Source organism: Solanum dulcamara, chromosome 11 (assembly GCF_947179165.1).
Source record: "Solanum dulcamara chromosome 11, daSolDulc1.2, whole genome shotgun sequence".
NCBI classification, from domain to species: Eukaryota; Viridiplantae; Streptophyta; class Magnoliopsida; order Solanales; family Solanaceae; genus Solanum; species Solanum dulcamara.
This window is the reverse complement of record NC_077247.1, coordinates 21,365,323-21,376,723: the sequence shown is the minus strand read 5'-3', so window position 1 is coordinate 21,376,723 and position 11,401 is coordinate 21,365,323. Positions and strand designations below refer to the sequence as shown.

The following is an 11,401-nucleotide window of genomic DNA, read 5'->3' as shown; positions in this document are numbered from 1 at the left end:
GAAGTTTAAAATATTTATTTTTAAATAGTAAGTATTTGATCAAAATTTTAGGAGAAAATAAGTATTTTGAGCAACAATAAAAGCTAAAAATAGTACTGTTTTTTTTAAAAAAAAAATTTTAAAAGCACTCTTGAGAAAACACACTATAGTATTGGGAGGCCAAAAGTATTAATTCTTTGAAAAAATATTCTTGAGAAAAATACACTTACAAGTACTTTTAAATTTTTTGTCAAACATCAATTACTATTTAAAAGTATTTTGTAAATTTATTGGTCAAACATAAATTATTTATGTATTTTTTTTTGTAATTATTACACAAATGACTTTTGATATAAGATATTTTAAAAATTTGTCCAAACAAAATGTTAGAGGCTCTTTTAAAAAAATTTTGCTCAGATACAAATTGTTAGTCAAAAATATTAGTTAAATACAAATTATTTGTCATTTTAAAAATAAGTTTATCAACGTTATGATCAACAAAAGATTAAGGGTACTATTGGAATTAACTCATCATGCAAAGAAACCGCAAACCATGTGTGTGAATAGAAACTTGAACATTGATTCTCTCTTATTTATTTCCATTTATCACTATATATAAAACCATGCCCTTTTAGCCACCAACCCAAAAGCTACCAAAAGCAAGTGAAAAAAAAAACAAGAAAGAAGAAATCATCAATCATGTCTACTTGTTTTGTTTTTGTTCTTCTTCTTCTTCATTTTCTCGTCCTTTTAACATTGAATACCTTATCTTGTCATGCTGCTTCTTCTTCTTCTGTGTATGACACTTTTTTGAATTGCCTCACAAGCAACTCAATTCCAGAATCAGAAATCTCGAAAATCGTGTATTCCCCCAACAACCCCTCTTTTAACCCCATTTTGCAAGCCTATATCCGAAACGGCCGTTTTTTTAACTCCTCCACAACTTCTAAACCGGTCATCATCGTCACTCCTAGGGTTGAATCTCATGTATCCGGGATCGTTCTTTGTACTAAAGAGACGGACTTACAGCTTAAAATCCGCAGTGGTGGCCATGATTATGAGGGGATTTCGTATATCTCTGATGTCCCTTTTATTATGCTTGATATGTTTAATTTACGATCAATTTCCATTGCTACAAATGACAAAACAGCTTGGGTACAAGCAGGAGCTACTTTAGGGGAACTTTATTACAACATTTGGACAAAAAGTAAAATTCTTGGTTTTCCTGCGGGTGTTTGTCCTACTGTTGGTGTTGGTGGGCATATTAGTGGTGGTGGTTATGGGAATATGATTCGTAAGTTTGGACTTACTGTTGATAATGTATTGGATGCTCGATTAGTGGATGTTAATGGTAAAATTTTGGACCGTAAAGCCATGGGTGAAGATTTATTTTGGGCAATTAAAGGGGGTGGTGGTGCGAGTTTTGGTGTCATTTTAGCGTTTAAAATCCAACTTGTTCAGGTCCCACAAACTGTCACTTATTTCAGAGTTGAAAGGTTTATAGAAGAGAATGCTACCGACGCTGTTGTTCAGTGGCAGAAGGTTGCTAACAAAATTGACAATGATCTCTTCATGAGGCTACTTATACAACCCATCACAGTGAAGTCCAAGTCTAAGGGTGCAAAGAACAATAAGTCGATACGAGCAACGTTCATAGCCTTTTTCCTAGGTGATTCTAGTAGATTAATGTCTCTCATAACCAAAGAATTCCCTGCTTTGGGATTAACAAAGCAAGATTGTTTGGAAATGAGTTGGATTGATTCAGTCCTGTATTGGGGAAATTTCGACAACACGACAAAGCCAGACGCCTTGTTGAACAGAAAAGGGGATCCATTAAATTTCTTGAAAAGAAAATCGGATTACGTAAAAAAAGTAATTCCTAGAGATGGGTTGGAATCAATTTTCCAGAAGATGATTTCTTTGGGAAAAACAGGACTAGTTTTCAATCCTTATGGAGGTAGAATGGCTGAAATTCCAGAGGGAGATACTCCATTTCCTCACAGGGCAGGGATACTTTTCAAGATTCAGTACTCAGTTAATTGGCATGAACAAGGATTAGAAGCACAAAAAGATTACCTTACACAGATAAGAGATTTATACAGCTTCATGACCCCATATGTTTCAAACAATCCCAGACAAGCCTATTTGAATTACAGGGATCTTGATATTGGTACAAATGATCAAGGTCCACACAGTTTAGAACAAGGGAGGGTATATGGGACCAAGTATTTCAACAACAATTTTGATAGGTTGGTCAAAGTAAAATCAATGGTAGATCCACACAATTTCTTCAGAAATGAGCAGAGTATTCCTACTCAAAGGATGCAGAGGAACATGTTCTAATCTTAGGTCATCATTAATTTCTACTTTTATCTTATGAGTATTTACTTATTAATCAAATTCCTTACTTCTCTCTTGCGTTTTGCATTTGTGTATGCTAAATATTTTCTTCTTGCCTTTTTATTTATTTACTATTATTATACTATGTGGATCCCCATTTAATATTACTAGTTGTTTGTGTATACCGTTAATTAATAATAAATGCATATCAAAAAATTGTTTGTTTGTTTGTTACCAAAAAAGAATAAATTAAACCTTGTGCTGCTAATTTTAACACTTATCATATATTTTTCTCATACTATATATTTTAGGACACCTTAATTTTTAAAATATATTTCCCTCTTACCAATATTTTAAGACTCCTTAATTATTAATTTTCCTAATATCTCTATCATATATTTTTCTCTTCCATCATTTATTAAGACTTCTTAATTTTTTCTGTTATCATATTCTTAGGATTTTTTAATTATTAATTTTAGAAATTCTTAATTTTTAAAATATATTTTTCTCTTATCATATATTTTAGGACTCCTTAATTTTGAATATTATAAACATAATTAGATAATAATTTGAGAAAAATTATAAATGATAATTTTATCTATTATAGAATCTTCTAATAAAGGGTAAAAAGTTCAAAAAAATATTTTCAAAGATTTCATGCTTTTAAAATAGCTAGTTAAATATACGTGTGTTTTGCACGCGTATATCGCTTTAATTGATAATAAATGTATATAAGAAGAATAAGTTCTTACGTGTACTTAATTTTATCAAGTATGAATCTTTTAAAAAATAACATAAAATTGTTTAAGATAAAAATGTAATCATCATTACACTAATAATTAATGAGTAAAATTAAATATAGTGAACAAAATTACGTCATTGATATCAAAAGTCAAAATTATGTTGGTATTAATTAAGAGTTACTTATATATATATATATATATATATATATATATATATATATATATATATATATATATATATAATGTCAAAAATTAGATATGAACAAAAGTCAAAATTTTGTTGTGTATCAGTACCAAAGTTAGAAATTATGTTGACAAAATTTCAATTAGTTTAAAGTTCCTTTCTATATAACCAATATAATTTTAGTTGATTTAAAAGTTCTTAAATATTATGACTTCTTCCAGGTTATAAATAACTGAATAAGTTAAGATTTAATAATTATGATTTCAATTAATCTTAGAGTCCTAAATATTAGGATAATAACTAAATAAAAATTCTTTATTTTTATAAATATTAATTGAACTTTTTATCATTTACAAAAAGATTTTATAATCGACATAAATGTGAATTTTTTTGTTCTCAAATAATTATTATACTTATACTTGGGTAATTATACAAAGATTTTAACTATGACAAGTTGAAGACTGCTATTCGATCGTAATACAATTATTTAAGGTATTGTTTTCTGTTTATACTAACTCATGTTAGTATCCTTCTTTCAAGAAAAAAAAAAGCAAAACAATAAATTTCAAATATGTGAGGATAATTTTACTTGTATTCTAAATAATTGACTTTTTAGTAATTTATTTAAGAATTTTAAAACTAATTTTAAAGTCTTAATTTTTAGGTACACAATTCAAATATTAACTTTTAATGGATTTTCAATTTCTAAAATTAAAAAAATAATTGAATGATTATTTTGTCTAAGTGTAAAATCTATTTTTAAAGGTAAAAAAGGCGAATGATTTTTCATTGAAGACAAAAGTTTGATTAATTATTGTAGCTCCCATAGATGCATGATTTATGGGGGAAGAGTAAACTACTTCAAGAAATCAAGAAAAAAGTTTAATTCATTACCTCTATCTGTGCATATCAAACAAAAAGTATTTTACTTGATAATTTTTCAATATACATCTTTTATGATGTGTCTTGATTACTTGAATTTTTGTTGACAATCTCTCAATATTTTTTTTCATGATGTGACTTGATTTCTTGAATTTCTGTTAACAATTTCTAATATATATATTTTATGATGTGTCTTGATTTCTTGATATCTAAAATGCTCTCATCAATTTTTTTTAGATAAATTTGGTATCCGGCAGAAGAAAGACAAGGTGAAAAGTAAGTAAATTATTTTCACCAACATAGTCATGAATTATACTAAATACATCAACATTCAAAAAAATCAAAAGAAAGCATATTAGTTTCAACAACTGAAATAAAAAAATATAAAATTTAAATAACATTAGTTATAAATCCGTTAAGTATTTTTATAAAGAAAAAGGATTTGTAAATATTCAGAGGAACGAGATTGTTTTATTTATAGATGTATTAAATTATTTTTTACTTTCTTGTAATGCACTATACAATAATTCTATTTTTGGTTGCCCAAGAAATATATATATATATATATATATATATATATATATATATATATATATATATATATATATATGTCAAACAAACCATCTAAATATATATATATATATGTCAAACAAACCATCTAAATATATACAATTATATCAATTGACTTGGGAAAAAAAGGAAAACAATAATGGAAATTGAACCCAAATCCCAACTTGCCAACTGCCGTAGACGTGTTTTTTTTATTTTTAAAACCATATATAACATCTCACAAAGTAACTTCAGAAATAAAAAAAAATGTAGTAGTTTTCTTCTTTTGGCAATCATTTAGTTCCCACCTATATTTGGCAAGTAAAATTTGCTCTCGTTTTACTATTTATCAAATTCACCCACACCGTAAAATAACCATCAATTGATTAAACACAATCATTTGCAACAAATTTTAAAGTGATGAAAAATAAACTTCAATCATAAATAAAAAATTAAAGAAACAAGAAATATTTTATTAATGAATAATGTCTGTACAATTCTATTCCTCCCTTGATTGTTCTCTGCAAATTTTCTCCAAGATTCAAGGGTTGTTAGTAGCATATTTATTGAACTTAGGATGATTTGGACCTACTTAAGATTTATTTGATCTCGATGATAAGATTTTGTGGATCTTCTTATAGTATTTGGTTGTCAAGAAGAGTCTGGCTACATCTTGATCTCTTTGTGAATATTTCATTAATTTATAAAATTTTCTTGATCTTTTTTCAAGTGAATATAATACATTTTCTTTTAAAATGGGACTTTCATAATGTATTGTTCAAATAAAAAACGAGTACATCGGTAATGAGAGATGAAGGGTCTAACCATCTACAAATTGAGTAGAATAGTAAGAGATGTAAATTGATAATACATATACTCTTTGGTCTGGACTATATTTCTTCAAAAACAACAATTCCATCTTCTCTTTTGATTTGTACAGTTTCGATCTTTGAGGAGGGACACAGATTGTATACCCCATTTTGCTGCATTGTGTTATTCATGTTATCCTGAAGTTTCTCCATCTTTGCTTGCATCTCCTATCTATTGTTTAGCAAATTTATCTTTTACATATATATTGTTTCATTAGAGAAACATTTTGTAGGTATTTCTCTTTTCTCTTGTTTTCTTATCTTCTTTGCAGGGTTACCTTATTGGTGCTTTGAAGGTGTTCGACGAAATTCCTCAACGAAATACTGCTTCATTAAATGCAATCATTTTTGGGTGCTTGGCCCAAGAATTTGTTCAACCCAAGATCTGCTACCCGCACAACTCAAAAATCGTTGTGAACATCACCTTGGAAATCAGGTTTATTTCAACTGGAGTTGGTACCTCTGGTTCCCATATCTTCTCCTATTTATTCCTTACTCATACAATTGTAGTTACATTTTGCTAACTTTAAACCTTCAAATAATTTATTAGTTCATACACGTTTTCGTGGCTTTGGATAGTGATGGTAGACTAGGGTCATGTTCTCACTCAGGGACAGGGACGGGAACGGGGATGGGGACGAGGGTTAGGAGGGGTAAGTGGGTTAAAAGAGCGTCTAGAATAAGAATAGGCTCTTGGAACATTGGGACGTTGACGGGAAAATCCATAGAGCTAGTTAAGATCTTAAAGAAGAGAAAGATTAATATAGCGTGTGTACAAGAGACCAAATGGGTAGGTTCTAAAGCTAAGGAGGTAGACGAGTATAAGCTTTGGTTCTCTGGTAGATCGAAGAATAGGAATGGGGTAGGCATTTTAGTAGACAGTAACTTAAGGGATCAGGTGGTGGAGGTTAGGAGATACAATGATAGGATGATGTCGATTAAGGTGGTCGTTGAAGGGAACACGTTGAACATTATTAGCGCTTATGCGCCGCAAGCAGGCTTAAACGAGGAGGATAAGAGGCATTTTTGGGAGGATTTGGACGAGTTAGTGGGAGGCATACCGTCTACTGAGAAGCTTTTTATGAGAGGGGATTTCAATGGGCACATCGGGTCTACTTCGGGAGGGTATGATGATGTGCATGAAGGCTTCGGCTTCGGGGTCAGAAATGGAGGAGGAGTCTCATTGTTGGATTTTGCAAGAGCTTTTGGGTTGATGATAGCCAATTCGAGTTTCCCTAAAAAGGAGGATCACTTGATAACCTTCCAAAGTGCGGTGGCTAAGACCCAGATAGACTTTTTACTCCTTAGGAAGGATGATAAAGGTCTGTGCAAAGACTGTAAGATCATTCCGATCAACAACCTTACGACCCGACATAAGCTCTTGGTGATGGATTTAGGGATCAAGATGACGAGGAAGAAGAGGATCGGGGATGACCGATCTAGGATCAGATGGGGGAGTTTGACCACAACTAGCGCCCTGGATATGGGGGAGAAATTGAAGGATATGGGGGCCTAGGATAGTAGTGGGGATGCGAACACTATGTGGGATAGGACGGCTAGTTGTATTAGGATTGTAGCAAGGGAAGTGTTGGGAGTCTCGACAGGTAGCCGTGGCCGACACCGAGGGGACTGGTGGTGGAATGGAGAAGTGCAACAGAAGGTGGAAGCGAAGAAGATAGTGTATGCAAAGCTGATAGAAAGCAAGGATGAGGTGGAGAAGTGGAAGAATAGGGAACTTTATAAGATAGCGAGGAAGGAGGCGAAGTCAGCAGTCTCGACGGAAAAAACGGCAGCTTTTGAACGCCTTTATGCTGAACTAGAAGAAAAAGGCGGGGATAGGAAATTGTTCAAGCTAGCCAGGATGCGGGAGCGAAGGGCACGCGATGTGGATCAAGTGAAGTGAATTAAGGACGAACATGGAAAAGTATTGGTAGAAGAGACCCTCATTAAACAGAGATGGCAGTCGTACTTCCAGAAACTCTTGAATGAAGAAGGAGACAGAGAGATTATGTTGGGAGATTTGGAACATACAGGGAGGCGTCGCGTTGGTGAGTGTTGCAGGAGTATTTCGGTCGAAGAGCTTAAGGGTGTTGTGCGTCGAATGCACTGGGAAAGAGCAACCGGACCTGACGAGATCCCTGGTAAATTTTGGAAGAGCACGAGCCAGGTAGGTTTGGAGTGGCTGACTAGGTTATTTAATGTCATCTTTAGGACAGCAACGATGCCCGAAGAATGGAGGTCGAGCGTAATAATCCCTCTATACAAAAACAAGGGAGATATCCAGAGTTGCAACAACTATAGGGGTATCAAGCTTCTAAGCCATACTATGAAAGTGTGGAAAAGAGTGGTGGAGATGAGGGTTAGGAGAGGCGTGTCTATTTCAGAGAACCAGTTTGGATTTATGCCGGGACGCTCAACTACTGAAGCTATCCATCTTATGAGGAGACTGGTGGAGCAGTATAGGGAGAGAAAGAGAGACTTGCATATGGTATTCATTGATCTAGAAAAGGCTTACGATAAAGTTCCACGAGGAATACTATGGAGATGTTTGGAGGCTAAAGGTGTACCGGCGGCGTACATTAGAGTGATCAAGGATATGTATGAGGGCGCCAAAACCAGGGTAAGGACAGTAGGAGGAGACTCAGAGCACTTCCCAGTTGTGATGGGGTTACATCAAGGATCAACCCTTAGTCCGTTTTTATTTGCCTTGGTGATGGATGCATTGACGCAACAAATTCAAGGTGAGGTGCCATGGTGTATGCTTTTTGCGAATGATATAGTCCCGATCGATGAGATCCATAGCAGAGTTAACGCTAAGCTGGAGGATTGGAGACACACCTTAGAGTCTAAAGGGTTTAAGCTGAGTAGGACCAAGACAGAGTACTTAGAGCGCAAGTTCAGTGAGACACCCCATGAGGTTGGCGCGGAAGTTATGCTTGGTGACCAGTCCATCCAAAAGAAAGATAATTTCAAGTACCTGGGGTCTATCATGCAAGGCAGCGGGGAGATTGACGATGATGTCACATATCATATTGGGGAAGGGTGGATGAAATAGAGGATCGCTTCCGGGGTGCTCTGTGACAAGAAGGTGCCACCACAACTTAAGGGCAAGTTCTACAAAGTGGTTGTTAGACCGGCTATGTTATATGGGGCAGAGTGTTGGCCAATTAAGGTCTCTCACGTCCAAAAGATGAAAGTAGCCGAGATGAAAATGTTGAGATGGATGTGTGGGCATACCAGGAGCGACAGGATTAGAAACGAGGCTATTCGGGATAAGGTAGGAGTGGCCTCAGTGGAAGACAAGATGCGGGAAATGTGACTTAGGTGGTTTGGGCATGTGAAGAGGAGAGACACAGATGCCCCAGTGAGGAGGTGTGAGAGGTTGGCCATGGATGGCTTCAGAAGAGGTAGGGGTAGGCCGAAGAAATATTGGGGAGAGGTGATTAGACAAGACATGGCGCAGTTACAGCTTACCGAGGACATGACCTTAGATAAGAGTGTGTGGAGGACTCGCATTCGGATAGAAGGTTAGTACATAGTCGCGTTATCCTACCCTATTAGTAGGCGCATTAGCGCACTATAATTTCCTTTCTGGAGGACTCAAATTAGGATTAAAGGCTAAGTGATTCATCTTTTGCACCATAGTAGTTGTAGTTATGCTCATTGTTTATTGCCTTTTGATTTCTGCATTGTATTGCTGTTTATAGTTGTGGCGCCGTTGTACTTTGACTGTCTTATCTTATTTATTTATTTATTTATTTATTGTAGTTATGCCTCTTTCTTCCCGTACCACTCTACCACAACTTTCCCTTGTGCTATTCCTATTTTCATCTTGTTTTCTATATGTTTGCCCCTATCTGACCTTTTATCTTGTCCTCTCTTAAAGCCGAGGGTCTTTCGGAAATAGCCTCCCTACCTTTCAAGGTGGGGGTTAGGTCTGCGTACACTCTACCCTCCCCAGACCCCACATTATGGGATTATACTGGGTTTGTTGTTGTTGTTGTTCATCGAACCAGACATAGAAATAGATGCTCTAGCAAGACAATGAGCAACCTGATTCGCTAATTTCTTAATAGCCGATAAAGAAAAAAAAAGGTAACTCTTTGGTAAGAGTTTTACAATCAAAAACTAAAGAATCAAATTAAGAGTAGTTCACCAATTTTTTTTCCAGAGCTTGCTTCACAAGTAGATTATCAGTTTCTACAACCAGCCTCATTTTGCTGAATTATTCCTTTAGTCAGAGAAAAGCATCACGCACCTCTATGATCTCAGCCAACAATGGGCTAGCAACACGGTCAAGAAATATAATTTTTCAACAATAAATTGACCAAGTGATCACGTAGCACCATGCCTATCCCCCACAAATCGGTATGAATATCGTAAGTGGCATCAGTATTACATTTAACTGTGTCAAGCAAAGATCGTTCCCATTTAGTAATCATATTTGTGGCAACAACAGGCACCTCGGCTTCCAAATTGGCACTCCTCCATTCTTCCCGCTCCTTTTTCGCAAGGTACAAAGTGGCAACATGCACACTTTATTTATCATTCCAATGTAAATTATTTTCGACTTTCCACAGACTCTACAAAATCATGACTACTTCCTCCATTTTTATTTTTGAGTTGCTCTTTCTTTGATCTTCAACCCACGCCATAAAATATTCTAGTACATCATGCCAATCAAAATTTGATTGAATCCAACATTGTTTTGCAAAATGACAATCTACCAAACAATGTTTTACAGTTTTCAATGATTGCAAACATCGAGGGTAGATTAAACCAGCTACACATATTTCTTAGAAAGTCTCTCACATGTAGGCAGAATATTTCTCAATGCTCTCTGTTGACACCCAATTTTGACCATCCATAACGTAATTTTTTATTTAAAAAAATAATAAATAATTTATGCATATATATTATCACTTTAAAATAATTTATATATATATATATATATATATATAAAGTAATTCTTGAACATTAATATTTTTATTATATATTCGAAAATTATGTCAAAAAAGATTTTTTATTTTTAAACTAAATATTTCGTTAATTAGCTTGACTTAATTAATAGACTCACATTTCAAGTTTAATTATTTTAATTCTAGTCTTCTTCAATTTTAAACAAATTAAAATGATTAGCTTTTATAAAATCATGCATATTTTCAAGTGTATTTTAAATAATTGTGTCATCTTCATAACATATGCATTTTTGTTATATAGTTATTATCTTTTAGTAATATTTAAAATTGACTTATAAAAAGATTACTTATTTATTATTATTAAATATTTCATAAATTATTAATTAGTTACAATGAAGTTTAATTATTTTGTTTTTTTGTTAGAAGTTAAGAAATTCGTTAATTAATTGATATTAATTCGTCTTATAATCAAATTCATTAATTAATTTTACGTTTTCATTTCTTCCCTTAAATAACATATAATTAATTTTATATTAACAACATTTTTAATTCTTCCATTAATAGTACAACATGCAAATAATATATAAACTTTTCGCCCAATTTTCACATCACATTATATCTATATACTACGCACAAAAATCATTAAATAATTTCTCAAATTTCTACACTTTATAAATTTACTTTTATTTTTCAAAAAAAATAAAATAATAAGAAACATAATACTTATATCTCTTTTCAAGAATATATATATATATATATATGCACGCCCCCCCCTAATCGAAACTATTTCAGAAAAAAAAAGTTCCATGCATCTTTCTATATATATATATATATATATATATATATATATATATATATATATATATATCCGCGCATGCCCCTTCCCATCCCCATTTTCTTTTTCCAGAAAAGATTTTTTAATTAACAAGTCCCCTC

The 11,401-nt window shown here is 33.2% G+C and overlaps 1 protein-coding gene and 1 pseudogene across 1 annotated transcript; one reads left to right on the top strand and one right to left on the bottom strand.

Annotated features, from left to right (window-relative positions):
- The first annotated feature begins 598 nt into the window (after positions 1-598).
- On the top strand, positions 599-2,397 carry LOC129874527 (berberine bridge enzyme-like 21). The gene has a single exon (XM_055949822.1). It carries the CDS (start codon positions 679-681, stop codon positions 2,320-2,322), a length of 1,644 nt encoding a protein of 547 aa, XP_055805797.1. The 5' UTR covers positions 599-678; the 3' UTR covers positions 2,323-2,397.
- A 7,386-nt stretch (positions 2,398-9,783) lies between these two features.
- Positions 9,784-10,310, bottom strand: LOC129872448 (uncharacterized; annotated as a pseudogene).
- Positions 10,311-11,401: the final 1,091 nt, after the last annotated feature.